General features: G+C 46.5%; 1 protein-coding gene across 1 annotated transcript in view; it reads left to right on the top strand.

Annotated features, from left to right (window-relative positions):
- The window catches only part of FANK1 (fibronectin type III and ankyrin repeat domains 1), a 90533-nt gene that overhangs the window by 32860 nt on the left and 36705 nt on the right, over nt 1–20968 (top strand). Inside the window, 1 exon segment of the mRNA XM_075935286.2 lies at nt 16147–16228. Within this exon segment, the coding sequence (XP_075791401.2) occupies nt 16147–16228 (82 nt within the window).

Genomic DNA, 20968 nt, shown 5'->3' with positions numbered 1-20968 from the left:
TAGATTAGTTTAGTAGGTAGTTATTTAGTGCTTACAAGTTACCAGTTAGTAGTTCAGTGTTACAGGGTTTTTTTAAAGTTCTTTAGATAGTTAGGGAACTGTTTTTTTAAACATGGTCTAGGGATATGCCTGGTTCATCAGGCTTTAAGTGGTGTCTGATATATAGATTGTGTACACCCATATCAGATGGCCATGCTCAGTGTGTGTGATGCCTTGGGCAGGGTCACTCCATGGTTAAGTGCCCTCACTGCAAGAAATTGACTGTGAGAACCAGAAAGGCCAAAGAACTCCAGCTTAAACTTATGTCAATGGAGAAAGTGGCATGTCCCGCATCTGGTCCTGAACATTGCTTGCCACCCAGGCAGATTTTGCCTGTTGTGAACTCTGAGAAGTCGGCTCCCTCGGGGTGAGACCCTCAGATAATATGGCTGATCAAGCCAAAAAACAGTCTCATTCCTCTTCTAGGGCAAGTCTCCTGAGAAAAAAGCACTCACATTCAAAGAAAATAATTTTGACATTGGGCACGTCCAGTACTGAGACTACGTGAGGGACAAAAGACCAAAATTGGTCTAACTCTAAGACGTGGCATGTTCCTAGCTGAAGTCAGTTTCATTGGCACTGAAAAAATGATCCACAGTACTGACAGACCAGCGCTCAGCTTCAGCACCAAGCAAAATGCTTCCACTAACCACACCTTTGGTGCAGGTTATGCAGAAGGCACTGCCTCCTCAGACCAAGCATTCCGCTACACAGGCTCAAGCCAAGCAAGCAGCACCAATGGTGCTGAGCAAGAGATTGGCTCAGTCAGCTAAGACCCTGCCACACCGAGCCCACAGGCTCGAGTCGGGGCCAGCACCGAGTCCACAGGCATCACAGTAGTTCACCGCAGCTGTGGATCTTATAGTAACCTCAGTGCCGGGAACGCCATTATTTGGCACTGACGGCATGCCAAATGAGTCTCTGTTTTCCCTGCCTGTCACACAATCAGGATCAGCTCCAAGATCAGACAAGGAGAAGAAGGCATGAGATTAATGTGAGAAGGGAGGTACAGACAGTAGATAAAAAAGTGAAAGTAATTGAACAGCATATTCCAAAATCTTGAGGTCTTTCTGAGTGTAGCCTTCATTGATTTGAGATCTACCATACCATTCTCTCACTAGAAGGGAAAATTTGTAATGGCAACAGGCTGTAAATGAGACCAAGTTCAGGAATATTTTAATAAAGTTCCTGTGGGTTAAGACAAGCATGTGTGCAAAATGCAAACCGAGCAACAAAGAAATACAAGGCCTGGTTGCCCCAATTAAACAATGCCATGAGAAGTTTTCCTTCTCAGGATGAAAGGCACATGTCTTAAAATGCAGGGTCTTCAGGTTGGTAAATTTTTGTATTTCACACTTCTTTCTTAAGGACTGCCTGTTTTCTTCCTTCTGGACTATTCTTAAATTCTTATGTTTGAACAACGAAATATAGATGTTACTCTATACTATAATTTTTGATGCAGTTGTGATAAAAAATAAATAGCTGGCATAGGCAGATCTTCCTTTTATAATGATCCCTTTGAAATAAGTATTAGTGAATGCAATGAATAATACTAAATGAGCAGTATGGTGGTAATAATTAAATAACTGCACTGACTTATTTTGTTTAGGAGAATTCATCCTCAACATATAGCATCTTAAAGACTATCCACCTTCAAAATCACCATCATTTTTATAGTTTTAGTTAGCTGCCAATGATAGAGTTTCAGTCACATTATGTATGTCATATAATCACAGTAGCTAAAAGAAAAAAAAACTCCATCATCCAGAAACAACCGTAGATAAGTTTGTGATAAGAACCAGCCTATTACAGAAAGATGTAACTGATGAAAAATTGCCCAGTTTATGTAACAAACTCTCCTTCCTGTATGATTGAGAACCCAGACTTCATTAATATGGTTCAGCCATTAAAACTAAAATACAGTCCATCCAACAGAGTGGATGTTGCAGGCAAATTGCTGGATAAAGTGTTTGAAAGAGAAATTAAGCACTGTGCAAAAAGTCTAGAGGATAAAATTGTTAACCTGAGTTTTGCTGGGTGAAGCAATGTCCACAATGATCCTGTTGCATGTGCTTGTGTGAGAATGTCTGCACACATAGAAGAATCTTGTAAGTAGTAGCAATAAAAGCTATAACAAACCGTGGAAAGAATTTCAACTGCCTAGTACACAGCTTGGTCACAGACAATGCTTCAAATGTATCCAAGATGAGAAGAAGAGAGTGAAAAGAGTCACAAGCTAATAGCATACGCTTGTCAGTGCTTATTTAATGCACTTCCTAGATGAAGATTTTGGTGTTCCAGAAATAAAGGCTAATATTGAAACTGCAAAATACTTCCCTAACAACTACGTTGCAGGAGCTGCTCTGAAAAAAGTGGGAGGAACCAAGCAAACTTTCCCACAAGACATACGCTGGAACTCAGTAGTGGATGGTTTTGAGTACTGTATCAAGAAGTGGCCTAATCTGACCACAGGGGAAAAAAGATGTCTCTGTCACAGTTAAAGTTCTCATCATTGATCTTAAAAGAAATGTTGAACACATGCTGACTACCCTGAAGCATATTTATGTAGCCTTGAACAATATGTGGGGAAATAGCTGTTTTATTGCTGATGATGTTGAAATTTAGAAGGAACCAAGTGAGAGCTTTAAAAGAGACACATACAATGACAGAGTTAAATAACAAGCATTTAAAAAAATGGGATGAGCATTATCTCCAGTTAATTTTCTTGTAAATATTCTCCATACTCAGTATCAGGGTCAAACCGTAACTGCTGAAGAAGAGGAGTTGGCTAAGATAAGGGCATCCAGCAACCATCCATCCATAATGCCAACTGTAATAAACTGAGGGTGAAGCACTGAAGAAATATATGCTATCTGATAATGTTTTAAACAAAGTCACACCAGTGAACCTGGGAGAAGTCACTTAAGCACTTGGATTCAGAGATTTTTGAAGTGGTAATCTCAGTTTTAACAGAGCAATAGCTGCTTCTTCCGATGTAGAAAGAATATTTTTTTTCCTTTGGACTAATCTTTTCCCAATTATGAACAGACAAGAAAATGAAGGTGAAAATGACTGTCAATATTTTAAGTTTCTCGTGTTGACCTGGCAACCACAGTCAATTTAATATTTGTTTTTTAAATTTAATTTAACTCTTTTTGTTAAAAGCAATTTTAACAAAATAAATCTGATTTAAAATAAACTTAAATGTTTAACTAAATTAAAAAATTCATATGCTCGTTTTGTTAAAATATTATGTTTGCTGTTGAAGAAAAAAAATCCAGAATACACAATATTGTTGTTTTAGTTAACTAAAACAATGTAAATATGTGGTGATACTCTCCTGCTAATACAGCACAGCAAGAAAATCCTCCAAATATTGATGATTAACCTGTTGAATTGGAGATAGTTCACTTAGGGTATGTCTACACTACCCCGCTAGTTCGAACTAGCGGGGTAATGTATGCATACCGAACTTGCTAATGAAGCCCGGTATTTGAATTTCCCGGGCTTCATTAGCATAAAGCCGGCGCCGCCATTTTTAAAAGCCGGCTAGTGCGAACTATGTAGCCATTCCACGAGGAGTACAGATAGTTCGGAATGGCTACGTAGTTCGAACTATCTAGCCCGTGCCGCGTGGCTACACGCGGCACGGGCTAGATAGTTCGAACTACGTAGCCATTCCGAACTATCTGTTCTCCTCGTGGAATGGCTACATAGTTCGCACTAGCCGGCTTTTAAAAATGGCGGCGCCGGCTTTATGCTAATGAAGCCCGGGAAATTCAAATACCGGGCTTCATTAGCAAGTTCGGTATGCATACATTACCCCGCTAGTTCGAACTAGCAGAGTAGTGTAGACATACCCTGACTTACCAAAGACTTCATAAATATCCACTTCACTTACTTTTGGTAAATGAAACAAGCATTCATTTTCTGATATAATTGTAGAACTAATCTGAAAAATTATCAATATAAATCACTATTTAAAAATGCATGGTGTGTACTTTCTGAAAATGAAACCTTCATGTATCTTTGAGTTGTGAAGAATATGTATTACAAGCAACAAGAATGCACTTTTATGTAGAAAATCATGATTAAATCAAGTCTTTCTGACTAGTGATTTAAATAATGATTTAAATCAAATCCATTCTGGCCAGACTTCGCATGCGCTGCCTCCAGAGTTGGCTTGCTACGGTACATACATGTGTAGGCCACAGCATGGGAAAGAGATCCTTCTTCCATCTCATGTACTCACTTCCCCACATTGGTGCACACAAACTTGGAACTTGCTGATGTGCATCACTTCCATTAGGCTCTTCCCACATGTGTTATTACCACAAGCACCTTCCTTATAGGTTGGGTCGTTTACCTAGACCTCTGCACCAACCAAATATTCCTTTCAAGAGTTCTGGCTGCACATCAGCCTCTTAGTATTCTGTGCAGTGTAGAATGCATACCACCACTTAATACAAAACAACATTGCATGCATATTCTACATCAATCAATGAGGGATGTTCAGTGACTGTCATCTCCTGTGCACAGAGGCCTTCAAACTATGGAACTGGTGTATCTGCCAGAACATAATCTCAACTTCCTCCTATCTTCCAGGTTCCCAAATACCATAGTAGAGAACTTCAGCCATTACTTCTCGGAGCAACACAAATGGGAGGTCAGTCCCACCATCCTTGAGACAATATTCCACAAATGGGGATACCCTCTGATTGACCTCTTTGCAACCCAAAGAACTGCAAATGCTGGGAATTCTTTTTCCAGAGTCACTAGGGAACACTTTTCTTATTATGTGGAACACATCATTCCTCTCTGCCTTCCCCCATCCATACCTCTGATCTCATGAGTCATACAAAAGATACACACAGTTCAGACATATATTATCCTCATGACACCGACATGGCCCATACAGACCTTGTTTTCTTCCCTAATATGACTCACATTGTGTTATCCACACACACTACCCCAAACAACTGGATCACCTGTTGCAACACCAGGGTCACATGTTGTACCCAAACCCAGTGATTATCCAACTCAACGCATGGCTGCTCCATGGTTCCAGCATGGAGAAGAAACCTGTTATGACAGAGTAAAATAAATATTACTAAATAGCCATTGTCCCACAAGATATGGTTATGTGAATAAGTGGAAAAGGTTCTCTCTAGGATGCCAATAACACCAACTGACTCCTACCAGGTGCCCCTTTCAACAATACTCAACTGCATGTTGAACCTCAAGAAATCCAGCCTATTCCTGAGCTCTCTTAAAGTTCACTTAGCAGCTATCACAACCTTCCACAAAATAGTAGATGGCATCTTTTCCCCACACAATCTCCAAACATTTTCCTATAGGGATCCATAATGTACCTCGAAATATGGGACCTTACAGCACCTTGGGACCTTAACTATGTCCTTAAGAATTACAAGAACTCCATTCAGACCCTTAGTTTCATACTCTCTTTTCTACATGTTCATGAAGGTAGCATTCCTGGTGGCAATCATGTCACCTAGACAGGTGGGAAATAGCAGCCCTTATAATGAACCCTATTTACACCATCTTCACAAAAGATAGAATCACATTACGGCCAGACACAAAATGTTTGCTTTTGGCTTTCACTTTCCATGTTAATGAGCCCATACATTTACCTTCATTCTTTCCTAAATCACACAATGACAGCTTCAAAGCATTCCTTCATGCTCAGCATCAGAAGGGCTGTTGCCTTCTGTCTTGGTGTACAGGGGTATTGCCCTCAGCTCCCAGAGGGTCTCATCATCGGGCTGAGTCCCCTGCACCCTATGCTTCTTATCTACCCTGACACCAGTCCTCCCCGTGTCCTTCATCGGAGTCCTTTTCCCCCAACCACTGACCAGTCTTTAATGCGCTCGTGTCACCCGCGGCAGTCAGCTGCAACTAGCGCCTCTCCTGGAATGATAGGAGGGGGGCGTAGGCCCGCCCTCACTCTATGCCGCATCCCAGGACCCTAAGGATAGGAACCCTTGTTCCTGTCCAGTTGGTGGGGGGGGCTGCCCCTTAACTCACCAACCCATGGGCCCGAATGCCCCTTCCTGGGCTACTTCCTCCAGTCTGTCCGTCCCTTTTTCAGATCTTTAGCCTCCTCTTCGGCCGCACCGATCCTCAATCCTTCCCCCCTTCTCTGGCATTTGGCGTCTCACCCTTTGAAGTCCCTCACTTCCCTGGCTCTGCCCTTCCTCCATCCCTGGTGCCTCCCTGCATGCCTGTGCACGTAGCCGTCGGCAAGGGCTGTGCATATGCGCTGTATATCACGGCCGAGCAGGCTCCGTCCTGCCTCAGTCCCTGGGCGGCTCTCTCGCCGCTGAGGGCTTCCACTCCCTGGGGGTGAGTGCGGGAGCTGGTGAGCCCCGGTATCTTATTTTAGCCTCTGGTTCATCGTCGTCCTCTTCTTTTACATGCGAGAAGAAATCCGTATTAAGGTGTTTTGTTCCTGCCCGATGTAGCACCTCAAACTTGTAGGGCTGCAAGGATAAATACCATCTCATTATACAAGGGTTGGTTCTTCTTCGAGTGGTCCCCGTGGGTGCTCCACTCAAGGTGTCGGGTCCCGACCCAGCGCTGCTAGTCAGAGATTTCTAGAGCCGTAGCCGGGCCGGACCGCACATGCCTGAGAACAGCGTGAGGCGTTCGTGCCTTTGCAACAGTCCGGCCCCCCCCCCTCGTCAGTTCCTCTCAACCGCCTGTGGTTGCTGGTGGAGCGCCGTTTATCTCCTTAGAGAAAAGCCATTCTGAAAAAAAAAAAAAGAGAGAAAAACTTATTATACACAGTTGGTATTCTAGTAGAGGGTATGTCTACACTACAATGTTAGTTCGAACTAACGGACGTTAGTTCGAACTAACATTCATAGCCGCTACACTAGCGCTCCGCTACTTCGAATTTGAATCAAACTAGCGGAGCGCTTAGTTCGAACTAGGTAAACCTCATTTTACGAGGATTAAGCCTAGTTCGAACTAGCTAGTTCGAATTAAGGGGTGTGTAGCCCCTTAATTCGAACTAGTGGGAGGCTAGCCCTCCCCAGGTTTCCCTGGTGGCCACTCTGGCCAACACCAGGGAAACTCTATGCCCCCCTCCCGGCCCCGGACCCCTTAAAGGGGCACGGGCTGGATACGGTGCCTGTGCCAGGTGCAAGCCTGCCAGCACCCAGCCAGCAGACCCTGCACCTGGCACGGCACAGAGCCACCCACCCAATGTCCCCCAGCCCACCCCCTCTTCCCGGGACCAGGCTGGCGGCTCCTGGGAGCTTGCCCTGGACCGCAAGAGGCGGGCACCTTCCTGGGCTAGTGCAGACATTGTGGACCTCGTCCACGATCTCCGCACTAGGCACAGGAAAGTGGCCGTCTAGGGCAGGAGAGCTGCCAGCCTGGCCACCCAGGAGCAGGTGTGCATGAAAATCAAGGGGGTCCACTGAGACCCCCGACCCTGAGCCCTGAGCTTACAATGGCCGTCCTGGGTCAGACCAAAGGTCCATCTAGCCCAGTAGCCTGTCTGCCGACAGCGGCCAACCCTAGGGACCCTGGAGGGGATGGACCGAAGACAGTGACCAAGCCATTTGTCTCGTGCCATCCCTCTCCAGCCTTCCACAAACTTTGGGCAGGGACACCACTCCTACCCCCTGGCTAAGACTACTCCATGGACCCAACCTCCATGACTTGATCTCACTTCCCTTTAAACTCTGTTCTAGTTGTAGCCTTCACAGCCTCCTGCAGCAAGGAGTTCCGCAGGTTAACTATTTGCTTTGTCAAGAACAACTTTCTCTTACTAGTTTCAAGCCTGCTACCCATTCCTTTCTTTTGGTGTCCTCTAGTCCTTCTTTATGGGAACTAATGAAGAACTTTTCTGAATGCACCCTCTCCACCCAACCCCTGCTTTTAGAGACCTCTATTCTGTCCCCCCTCCGTCTCCTCTTTTCTAAGCTGAACAGTCCCAGTCTCTGTAGCCTCTCTTCATCTGGGACCTGTTCCCAACCCCTGATCATGTTAGTTGCCCTCCCCTCTCCCAGCCTTTCTCTTCCCCTCTCCCACCTCCTTTTCCCAGTCTCCCCCAGTTTTGTTCAATAAAGACAGATTCCATTTTTGAACACAATTTTCCTTTATTTTGTACTTCAAGAAGAGGGGCTAGGGAAGGGTAAGTGGAAGGAGGTGAGGGAGGAATGGGGCACGAGCCCCCGATGGGGAGGACTGGGCTGGCTCTGCGGGCTTCTGGGGGTGGAAGCTCTCCTGCAGCCCCCTGATTGCCTCCACTCCCCAGATGGCAGCCTGCGGAAAGTGCAGCCGGTCTGATGGCCGAGTGGTGTGATGTGCCCAGTGTGGGCACTCCGGGCACTCCAAGCCAGGACTGGTTTTCAAGCGGGGCACCCCTTAGAACTGTGTGTCCGGGGTGGGGGTCGGGACCCTTTAAGCGCAGCCCTCGGCTAGCCTGAGACAGCATCTCCATGCTCTAAGTCCTCCTCTGATGCCCTGCCGGCACTGCTTCCGGCCATCCTTAAGCCCTGTTCAGAGTCCACTCAATGTGGACTTGCTAGTTCGAATTAGCAAAACGCTAATTCGAACTAGTTTTTAGTTCTAGATGCGTTAGTTCGAATTAGCTTAGTTCGAATTAACTAATTCGAACTAAGTTAGTTCGAACTAGCGCTGTAGTGTAGACGTACCCAGAGTTAGTAGTTAGTAGTTCAATTGTTAGTATAAAAAAAAAGAAGAAAAAGTTATTAGTTTACTTGTATATAGTTAAGTGGTTACCATCATGCCTGGCTCACCCGGGTTTAAACATTGTGCACAATGTAAGGAAACGATGCCGGCATCTGACGGGTATGCGACCTGTATCAGATGCCTAGGAGAGTCGCACGTACCACAGAAATGCGCCCATTGCGTGAAATTGACACCTAGAGCACGCAGGGAGAGAGACATGAGATTGAAACTCCTGCTGTGCGATAAGGCTTTACAGCCTTCTAATGACCAGGTGTCAGAAACCCCCGCAGGGCAGAAAAGGAGATCGTGATCGCCCGTGGTGATGGGGTCAAAGAGAAAGAGAGTGTCTCCGTCACACTCTCTTCCAGGCACTTCATTGTCCTAGACCTGTCAGGGACACAAGCCGGGTACGTCTGGAGGGATAGGGCACCAAGAAATGCCACACTGGGCACTATCAGTGATGCCCGCACCTCCGAGCCGATCGTCATCGGCACCGGCTCTGAACGCCTCTAAGCGTTCGGCTCACCGAGAGCAATTGGCACTGCCAGAGGTGCTTGAACAGGGACTGACTGCACAGCTGCAATCTACAGCGGCACCGCAAGCAGCACCGATAGATCATGACAAGCTGGCACCTCAGGAGACTCTTTCAGAGACCGAGCGGTGAGAGGAACTGATGAGGGAGGGGCCGGACCGTTGGAAAGGCGTGAATGCCGCGCGCTGTTCTCAGGCATCCGCGGACCGGCCGGGCTACAGCTCTGGAAATCTCCGACTAGCGGCACCAGGTCGGAACCCGACACCTTGAGTGGAGCACTCACGGGGACACATCTCAAAGAACCATCGTTACTACACAAGGTGAGTAACCTCTTCTTTCTTTCATTGATTGAATCCAGCACAGGTGTAATCTGTTATAAGCTTAAAAGGGTTGCCCAGTAAATAGCACCTCTATTGCCCACTTCACTGCCAGCACTTCTTTCTCTATGGTTGCATAAGCTTGCTCCCTGGGAAATAGCTTCCGGCTCAAATATAGTACTGGGTGTTCTTCCCCTTGGGTCTCTCGCATCAGGACTGCGCCCAGCCCTACAACTGACACGTCGGTCTGTAAAATAAACCTTTTTGAAAAATCAGGTTGTAACAGAACCGGCGCCCATACCAGACACCCTCTCAATTGGTCGAACGCCTGTCCACACTGTTCCGACCAACACACCTTCTTAGGTTGCGTCCCCTTGGTCAAATCTGTCAACGGGACCACTATTGTCATGAAATCGGGTATAAATCTCCTATAGTAGCCAACCAATCCTAGGAACTGACGTACTTGCTTTTTGGTTGTGAGGGTACAGTATTCTAAGAGGGCTTGGATTTTGCTTACTAAGGGCTTTAGCTTCCCTCTTCCTACCATATAGCCCAAGTATGTAATCTTGCGTTGTCCTATATGACACCTTTCAGGGTTGGCCGAGAGTCCCGCATCTTGTAGCGCCTCTAGGACCGCTCGTAAATTTTGTAAATGCTCCGGCCATGTTAGGCTATTAATGACGATGTCGTCAATATAGGCTGTGACGTATTGTTGATGTGCTCTTAATACTGGGTCCATTAGTCTCTGAAATGTCGCTGCTGCGCCATGTAACCTGAAAGGCATCGTCTTAAACGGAAATAACCCGAGGAGGGCGGAAAAAGCGGTTTTCTCTCTAGACTTAGGTGTTAGTGGGATTTGCCAATATCCCTTTGTTAAATCTAACGTTGAAATAAACTGGGCTTGTCCTAGCCTCTCCAAAAGTTCATCTACTCGAGGCATCGGGTATGCATTGAATTGCAAAATTGCATTTACCTTGAGAAAGTCTATGCAGAACCAGACAGCCCCGTTCAATTTCGATACTAAGATGATGGAACTTCACCACTCGCTATGGGATTCTTCAATCACTCCTAATTGCAACATATTCTTCACTTCTTCTCGCACCGTGTCCCACATCTTTTGCGGTAGTGGGCGAATATGTTCCCATACTTTATGCCCCGGATTCGTGGCGATATGATGGAATACTAAGGAAGTACGCCCCGTGTAGTGGTCAATTGTGGAAGAATTTTGTACATGCTAGTTTAGGGGTGGTGAAGCCTGCATTCTTTCCCCCTTTTTCCCTACATCTGATGAGCCAGAACATACGCCACTTAAGATAAGTATTGTTGCCAGTATAGCAGGAACAAGTATAAGATAACGGTAAAGGGCAAGAACGCATAAACAATTCTGTTTACTCTAACGTAATGATCACATAAACAGGGCCAAAGAACAAGTTGATCCAGATCAGAACCAGATCGATAACGAACAGCTAAGCCCTACATCAGCATGTAATGAGTAATCCCTGGAAATTTCCAAACTGCAAAGCAAGGCAGGGAAAACTGTATTTAAGGCTACCTCAGAGCCTAACAAATCTAACCTGAATGAGGGGCTTTGGGTACCAGCGCCTCGGAATCTGAGACAACTTCCCACTTCATCCACAGCGTACCCGGGGTTCCAGGCTTGCAGGAAGGGACATAAGATATGCTGCTTCTTTGTTATGTTGTTCTTCTAGTTATGGGGCACAGCTGTTAGCTGTCAGGAAATAAACTACTTGTGTTTGACAGATACTTGTGTGGCGTATTTTGTACCTTGAGAGCCCAGTGTCAGACCTGAGACTTGCTCTGGCCAGCTACACCCCGAGACCGCCGATAGTACTTTTGGATAATCCCTGAGGACTGCCAACACCTCCTGCCACTGATTCGCCCTCAGCTCATCTCCTAACCCTACTACTTTGGGTCCTTCCAACTCCCCTGCCCAGGGCCCCAAGTCGACAGAGGGTGAGGAGGGGTTTATTAACAGGCTCTCTCATGGGTTCCATTTATTTTAATAAATTGAGGTGGTAGACCTGCTTCTCCGGCCCCTCACCTACCAACCGGACCTCATAATCTACAGTTCCTACCTTACGGATAATCTCAAAAGGGCCCTGCTCCTTTTCCAACAATTTTGACTCCTTCGTGGGCAGGAAAAGTACGACTTTATCCCCTGGTTTGAACTCTCTCAACTTAGCCTCCTGGCTGTAATACTCTGCCTGTTTCTCCTGAGCCTGCAGCAGATTGGCCTTGGCAAAATCCCCTAACCACCACAGCCTTTCCCTTAGGTGTAACACATAGGGAATCGAACCCTGGTCCCATGATTCTTGTTCCTCCCATTCTTCCTTAACTAGATCCAGAATACCCCTTGATTGCCGCCCATATAAAAGCTCAAAAGGGGGAAACCCCGTGGACAATTGTGGAACTTCCCTTACCGAAAACAGTAAAGCTGATACCAACTTATCCCATTCCTGGGGGCCTCATCCGTAAAACACCTAAGCATACTTTTTAAGTGTTCAGTTAAATCATTCAGCTAGCCTGTCCGTCTGCAGGTGGTAGACGGACAGATGCAAGGTGTTAATGCATAGCAACCTACATAATTCTGCCATCAATCTAGAAGACACATTGGTCTGCTGGTGGGTCAATATCTCTTGGGGGATCCCCACCTGAGAGAAGATCTTCACCAATTCCCTGGCTAGCGTGGGGGCTCTAGTATTCTTTAAAGGAACAGCCTCAGGGTACCTCGTGGCATAGTCCACCAGGACTAATATGTATTGATAGTCTGCCTTAGACCTTTCTAAGGGACCAATGAGGTCCATAGCTACCTGATCGAAGGGTACGCTGACCACTGGTAATGGTACCAGAGATGCTTTTGGCCCTGACTGGGGCTGGGCCAGCTGGCACTTTGGGTAGGAGCTGCAAAAGTCCTGCACCTTCCTATGTACCCCGGGCCAAAAAAACCTTTGGGTAATTCATTGAAGGGTCTTTTCCCTCCCCAGGTGGCCGGCCCAGGGATTAGCATGAGCTAGCTGCAATATGTGCCTTTGGTACTAATAGTTGACATAGGGGTCCCCGTCCACCTCCTGCCGCCGTTACCCAATATAGGCGGTCCCCTCATACTTCAAAATAACGCCCTTGGGGACATTCTTGCACGGTGCCTTGCTCTCAGTCACCTATCCCGGCTTGCTCCCAGGCCCTCGATAGGGAGGGATCCTGTTTCTGCTCCTGCAGGAAGTCTTTGCCCGTCACCCAGTCAGTTGGGTTGTTCAGGCCTCCCCGAGATGCCGCCCCTTGGCTCGTGTCAAGGGTCTTGTCTTTTCCGATTGCCAGCTTCTGAGCAGCTAAGGCACCCGTAGGCTTGCTGGCGTCTTTCTCCCGAACTGCCTGTTGACTCCAAGTCCCTACAATTTGTTGGCACCCCGGCCAGTCCCACCCCAACAGCATGGGGTATGCCAACTTTGGAGATAGGGTCACTTGGCATATTACCTCGTCTAGCTCATCCTCTATCTGTACCTACGCCGTGGGGTAGGGCTGCACGTCCCCATGAATGCACTGCATCCATGCTAGCGCCCCCGCCAGTTCATGTTCAGTAACCAGATCGGCCCTAACAATCATTTGCCCACACCCTGAATCCACCAGGGCGGTTATTAGGGTTCCTTCTATTTTTACCCGGACCATCAGCTTTCCCAAGTCCCTGGGGCAGGCTCCGGGAGCTAAGGGCACCACTTGGCTGTATGAACAGTCCATATAGGGACAGTCTCTTTGGAAGTGCCCCTCTTGGCTACATTCATAACAACACCCTCTGGTTCCTCCACCTCGCGTCGGGCTACGTCTACCCTCATCCCCCGAGCTCCTTTTCCAGTCCCCGAGGCCTCTGTTTTGGCAGTGACTAGTCTTTCTTCCTCCCTGTACAGTGGAGGCCCACCTACCCACCGCCCTCTTCCTCCTCGGGCCGGGAAAGTTCGAATGCCTACATTAGCCACCCTAGTTCGAACTAGGGTGGCAGTGTAGACATACCCTAAGCGACATAAGCAAAGCTGCAACTTGGTCCTCCCAACACAACTTTGCAAAACGTTCCACCATCACAATTCCTACTAGTTCAGTCAGTCTGGCTATTCTGTTTTTCATATCCAGAGCATGTTTTTCATATCCAGACCATGGCCTTCGCGTATAGCCCATCCTGCCATACTAGGCCCCTCAATGAAACCAGACCGTGAGATACTCAGAGCATGGGGAGCACAATGCAGCTTTCTGTAAACAAAATTTAACCTTACAGGCATCCCGGAACTTACAGGCTCTGAAAAATAGGGAGGTGAGCATGAAAAGATAGAACACAGCTGCAAGAGATAAATAAGACTCTCTTGACCGGTCCTTGAAGGTAGGGAGGTAGGCATAGGAAGATAAGACGCAACTGCCATGCACACTGACCATGCCCACACCCGTCACTGTCCACGGGGCCGTCAGACGGGCATCATGAAAAATCCTATAGGGCAGTATTTTACGTTATCTTATTACCAGCCTATCAGGCCCAGTCAGGGAACAAATCCTAATAAGATACCGGATATCAGGTTATGTTATAAAAGACCCTCAACCCTTTTGTTCAGCGAGGTTCTGAGTGTTGAGGGCACGTTTTTTTTTGCCCAGCTGAAGGATTGATCACCCTGAGGCTGCCTCCCCTCGAGTCAAAGATAGGGGTGTGCGAGTCCTGAGCATGCTCCGAGTTTTAGTGTGTCTTTATGTTGTTATCGTTGCTGGATTTGTAAGTATTGTATAAATATATTAGTTATTGGTTTAGTTAACAGATGAATCGTGTTAATTTCACTGTGTAATTCTGTAAAGTGTAACTGAATTCTATTAACCACACTGTGTAAATTGTATAATCTTGTGTTGTGTAGTGGTGTTGTATTTACGCTAAGTATAAGTGTTAGAAATAGTAACCCAGGAGTTGTTAAGTTATAAAGGTAGATTAATAACTAACTCTACCTACTGCCTAAAATAACCATAGAGGGGCTGGCTGTGGACAAAGTTTTTATTATCATTATATTGGCTTTGTTTTTGTATTTTTTGCTTGCATGCTGCGCTGCCTTAAGAGAATTAGAAACAGTCATTTGGTATAGTTACATTGTAATAAAAGAAGTTTGTAATTAGTTAATATAGCTAAGTTTAGGTTTTTCCACCCTGTATAAGCATTAGGTAATTGCTTGTTTTTTAAAATCATTTGAAAGTTATTTGGTTTTGATAAAAGAATCATTCCATTTAATAAAAAATAATTTGTTTCACCATCATCCAGTAGTTTTCACTGGGTAGTTGGCTTTAACCCTTGAGGCTCCCACCACATCACTGAACCAAGGTGTAACAGATTCCATTCTACAGAAGCCTAGAGTGGAGCACTCACAGGAACAGCACTCAAAGGAGAAGTTACCTTGTGCAATAATAACGGTTCTTTGACATATGTGTTCCTGTGGGTGATCCACTATCATCCTCCTCCCTTCTACTTTGGAGTTCTCCTACTGAACTATATAGTAGAGAAGGAACAGAGGGAGCTACGAAGTCTATGCAAGAGTTGGGCACCAGTGGCACCACAAGATGATGAGTGCTCATGCGCAGTAGGGTTAGGTACTGCTAGGAAAAATCTCTGATTGCCGGTGCAAGGATGCACTGATACATAGGGTGTAGCACTGGCAGAGAGGCACATCTTGAAGAATCATTGTTACTATGCACGGTAACTTCTTTGTTCATTTTCATCATTAAACTAACTCCCACATTACGGCACATGGATTAGAAATGTGGTCCTTACTAAATACCACAGGAACTAATGTCCTTTAAAGGCAACCAACTGAAACTGGGAACATTTATGGGCATGAGGAACAATATATTTTGATTTGTTTAGGAAATATATTCTCATAGCAAAAGCCAGTTGTAAAATTATATCAACAACAGATGTGAATCCATTTCAGAGGCAGTGTTTGGTTCTTATTTTTATTTTGACAAATGGGCTGTAGAAGGATATCTTGGTAAGTAAAAGTAGACTGCTCATAGTCCAAACCCAGACACAGCAGTTTTTCCCTTCAAGAGAAAATGTAGAGATAACTGGAAGCCAGATCTCTCACAGTCACTACAGCATGTGAAGGACTGCACTGTGTTGACTGAACAGTAGGTCATGCATGTGGTTCATCTCCAACATGGTAGTTCTGAGATACAGGTTCGTCTCTATTACAGAAATATATCAAGAGATTAGAATTCCACCAAAATAAAATGGTAATGAAAATGACAAAGATTAGTAATGAGCATACTATATTGTGAGAGTGATGCCTCTGAATATAACCAAGAGTTACCACTTAAACAAAAACAGCTATGTAAAACTGACACAGGTTCTGTTGTTTAATTTAGTAATTTAGAAAATATCCAAAAGTGGTACTGAAAATATTAAAGATAATCTATTATTTGCAATATTTAAATACTCAGCAGCATCACTAGAATGAATCTCTGAACTGTTTTGTAAATATTTTCCTATTTTGTTTTCTATAGGAGAGCCAATGAGCGGAGAGCAACTTCATAGAGCTGTCAGTATGAATGATGTAGAAGGAGTTCTTAACATTCTTCAGGGAGGGTGAGGAAATACTCAGATTATAAAATGTCTATAGTGTTAAAATGGACATGAAATCATATAAACTGCATGATGCTATTGTGTTTTGTTTCAATGAACTAGTTTCCTCATGCCCTAAAATTAGACTGTTCATTTTATGGTAAAACAACACAAATTTGCTTTCTGTGTTCTGTCATTTTACAAATGGAATATGCGATTTGGTTTTGGTCATTTTTCCTTAAAAACTGTATATCAAAAATAGAAGGTATCCAAATTCATGCAATGGGAAATGATCAGAGGCATGGAAACACTTCCATGTGAAATGAAATTGAAGAAATTGGGAATATTTATTTTACAGCATTGACATATTAAGCAGGGGGAATATCCTAAAGAGGATACAACAAAGAAAATTAATCCGGCACGTGCATTCACCCCTTTTTGTAACACAAGAAAAAGGGGACTTGTGATGAAATAGAAAGGTAGAGTTTTCAAAACAGATGAAAAGAAACACTCTCTTTTCTTATAATGCAGAGGTAGCTTGTGGAGCTAATTGTCTCAAGATATCACTGATACGACGAGTTTAGCAGAATTCAAAAAAGATATTTTTTATGGATAATGAGAACATACAGAGATTCAAAAATAAGGAGAAAACAACCCTCACCCAAGTACTGGAAGGAATATAACATCTAATGCTTTAGGCTTTAGGCTAGGGATGTATTTCTTTAATATTGATTTTAAAAAGTCAGCCAGTTAAATGATTATATTGTTAACCAATTAACCATTGGTGTGCCAGTGCAGAGCAGCTGGGACGGGGAGCCTCACAAGGACTGCCGTCCTTCTGTGTCTGTAGGGTGGGTTCTGCTGCATACCAGCCTGCTCATCAAGGCCACTCTGGTGTGGCCTGGGCTGGGGTCCTGCCTGACTATGCTGGTGTAGCTCAGGATCTGCCTCCCTGCTTGGCCTGCTCTAGCAGCCAGTGTCCCACTTGGTCGCACCAGGATGGTTGTGAATAGGGTCCCGTCTGTCCATCAGAGCTGCTCTGGTGTGGCTGGGACTGAGTTCATGCATTCTGGCTCCAGTGTGATCAGGTTTCCACCTCGTTGCTGGGGCCATTCCAGTGCAGGCAGGATCCTGCCTGCCCACTATAGTCACTCTAGCGTAGCTGCAACTGGTGTCCTGCTTGCCTGCCTGCATCCTTGTTCCAGCGCTGCTTGGGTCCCTTCTGCCTGTTGGGATGCTCTGCAGCCATTGAACTGGGTCCCTTCTCCTGCCACATGTCCCTGCCTGGTGCCCTGACATGGCTTGTGGCAGCCAGGGCTGCTATGGCCTGGTGTGGCTATAAGTCTAGTTAACTGGTTACCCAGTAAGCATTCTGCTAAGCCTAATGCTTACTGGGTAAGGATATATCTACAAAATATAGTATAGCTTATTTCAAAATAACATGTCTAGACACAAAATGCATTTCGAAATAGCTTTTTGCTATTTTGAAATAGCGTGTCCACACTGATAACATAAGAACATAAGAATGGTCGTATTGGGTCAGACCAAAGGTCCATCTAGCCCAGTAGCCTGTCTGCCAACAGTGGCCAGTACCAGGTGCCTCAGAAATGGTGGACTGAAGACAATGATCAAGCGATTTGTCTCCTGCCATCCTTCTCCAGCCTCTGACAAACAGAGGCCAGGGACATCATTTCTATCCCCTGGCTAATAGCCTTTTATGGACCTAACCTCCATGAAATTATCTAGCGTCTCTTTAAACTCTGTTATAGTCCTAGCCTTCACAGCCTCCTCTGGCAAGGAGTTCCACAGGTTGACTACACGCTGTGTGAAGAAGAACTTTCTTTTATTCGTTTTAAACCTGCTACCCATTAATTTCATTTGGTGTCCTCTAGTTCTTCTATTATGGGAACTAATAAATAACTTTTCTTTATCCGCCCTCTGCACACTACTCATGATTTTATATACCTCTATCATATCCCCTCTCAGTCTCCTTTTTTCTAAACTGAAAAGTCCCAGTCGCTTTAACCTCTCCTCATATGGGACCCGTTCCAAACCCCTAATCATTTTAGTTGCCCTTTTCTGAACCCTTTCCAAGGCCAAAATATCTTTTTTGAGGTGAGGAGACCACATCTGTACACAGTATTCAAGATGTGGGTGTACCATAGTTTTATACAGGGGCAGTAAGATATTCTGTGTCTTATTTTCTATACCTTTCTTAATAATTCCTACCATCCTATTTGCCTTTTTGACCGCCGCTGCACACTGTGTGGAAGTTTTCAGAGAACTACCCATGATACCTCCAAGATCTTTCCTGATTTGTCATATCTAAATTAGCCCCCATCATACTGTACATATAGTTGGGGTTATTTTTCCCGATGTGCATTACTTTACACTTATCCACATTAATTTTCATTTGCCATTTTGTTGCCCAGTTGCTCAGTTTGGTGAGATCTTGTTAGAGTCCCTCATAGTCTGCTTCTGTCTTGACTAACCTAAACAATTTGGTATCATCCGCAAACTTTGCCACCTCACTGCCTACCCCTTTCTCCAGATCATTTATGAATAAGTTGAAAAGGATTGGTCCCAGGACTGACCCTTGGGGGGTCACCACTAGTTACCCCTCTCCATTCTGAACATTTACCATTTATTCCTACCATTTGTCTCCTGTCTTTTAACCAGTTCTCAATCCAAGAAAGGACTTTCCCTCTTATCCCATGGCCATGTAATTTACACAAGAGCCTTTGGCGAGGGACCTTGTCAAAGGCTTTCTGAAAATCTAAGTATACTATATCTACTGGATCCCCCTTGTCTGAATGTTTGTTAACCCCTTCAAAGAAGGGGTACGAGGTGTACAGATAGTTTGGAATGGCTTGCTAGTCCGAACTATCTAGCCCGTGCCGCGTGTAGCCGCGCGGCACGGGGTTCGAACAAGCCGGCATTTAAAAATGGCGCCGGCCGGCTTATGCAAATAAAGCCCAGGAAATTCAAATCCCGGGCTTCATTTACACGTTCGGTATGCATACATTACCCCGCTAGTTCGCACTAGCGGGGTAGTGTAGACATACCCTAATAGATTAGTAAGACATGATTTCCCTTTACAGAAACCATGTTGACTTTTGTCCAACAAATTATGTTCTTCTTTGAGTGGTTGCTCATGTCTATTCGAAGTAGGTGTGCGCGCCGCATGCACCACGTCTTCCGGAGCGTTTTCCCTAGCGGTACCCTTAGCGCCGGCAGAGCGCCCCCTGGAGTGGCGCCGCCATGGCAGGGCATAAGTACCCCTGCCGGCGCTGCCCCTCCTCACTTCCTTCTTACCGCCGTGTCGGTCGTTGGAGCATGTCTCTCTCTCTATAGCTGTTAGGCTTAGATAGTTTAATGGTTCCCATTTTTCACTTTGTAAATAGTTGTGTAGTTTGATAGTTAGGTTTTTTGTTTTGTTCCTTCCCCCCGTTGGGGGTGAGGAATGCCAGGGCCGCGAGGCTTTAAAACGTGCGCTGACTGCAGGAAGTTTATGCCCAGGGGCGACCCACACGACAGCTGCCTTAAGTGTCTGGGTGAGGCCCATTTGGCAGTAGCCTGCAAGATCTGCAAGTCTTTCAAGCCTCGTACGAGAAAGGACAGAGTTTCCTGCTTGAAGCTTCTCCTTATGGAAACGGCGCTTCAACCGGCACCGCTGGACCAGCCTGCGGTGCACAGCACACCGGCCTCGGGCGTCGGCGGCAGGCTCCTGGCACCGGTCTCACTCTCCCCCTTCTAAGAGGGTGAAGAAGTCCCGGGGCAGGTCCCCGTCCAAGAAGCCGGCGTCGGCTGGACACCGCACCACTAGCTCACCGGTGCGCGCCTCCCCTCTAGTGCACCGTCGGCACTGAGGGGAGCTAGCGAGCCCGGGCCACTTGCCCTCTCATCGTCCGTCTACGCCGGACACATTTGAAGTGGCACAAGACTTAATCAGCCTTACCACCTCCCCGCCGTCGTTGGTTGACTCGGACGGGTCGAGGTTGCCCACGGGGCAAGCCCCAAGGGCACCGCTATCGCCCTTGCATGACCAGGGTCGGCATGCTACAGTGGCATATGCGTCGGGACCAACCACGCTGGGTTTGGCTCCCACTGCTTCTACGGGCTCCTTCACAACGCCGGGTTGTCATTCCCAAGGAGCCTCGAGCCATGGCAGGCCGTTGCTCTCTGAGTTGCCAGAGCCCCGCTTGGCCATACCGGTGCCATGCTCCCAAGGCTATCTGGCTTCCCAAGAGTCGATGTCCGTCTCCGTGCCGTCATCGGCACCGGCTTTGACTCAGTGGTCCATCCCAGTACCGGGCATGGGCACCCCGGTACCGTGCCAGTTGGACACAACTCGGTCGGCATCGAGCCTGAGCACCTCGGTGCCGTACCTATTGGCCACGCAACAGGCACCGGGCCTGGACACCCCGGTGCCAAAGCTACAGCCGGCGCAATCGGCACCGGCCCTGGGCACCCCGGTACCGCAGCCCCAGACGGCACCGCTTCCACTTTTTCAGCCATCGCAACCGGCACCGAGCTTGAGCACCTTGGTACCGCAGTTACTAGCAACGCAGCTGGCACCGGGCCTAGGCACCCCGGTGCCGCAATTGGCGCACACGGCACTGAGCCTGAGCACCTCGGTGCCGCAAATGGCGTACACGGCACCGAGCCTGGGTACCTCGGTGCCGCAAATGCCGCCTCCAATGGCACCGGGCTTGGGCACCCCGGTGCCGCAGTTACTTACTGGGGAACCGGCACCGGGCCTAG

Source organism: Pelodiscus sinensis, chromosome 8, assembly GCF_052426305.1.
Source record: "Pelodiscus sinensis isolate ZL-2025 chromosome 8, ASM5242630v1, whole genome shotgun sequence".
Lineage (NCBI taxonomy): Eukaryota > Metazoa > Chordata > Testudines > Trionychidae > Pelodiscus > Pelodiscus sinensis.
The sequence above is the reverse complement of the archived record's forward strand: the minus strand, read 5'-3'. Positions and strand labels throughout refer to the sequence as shown.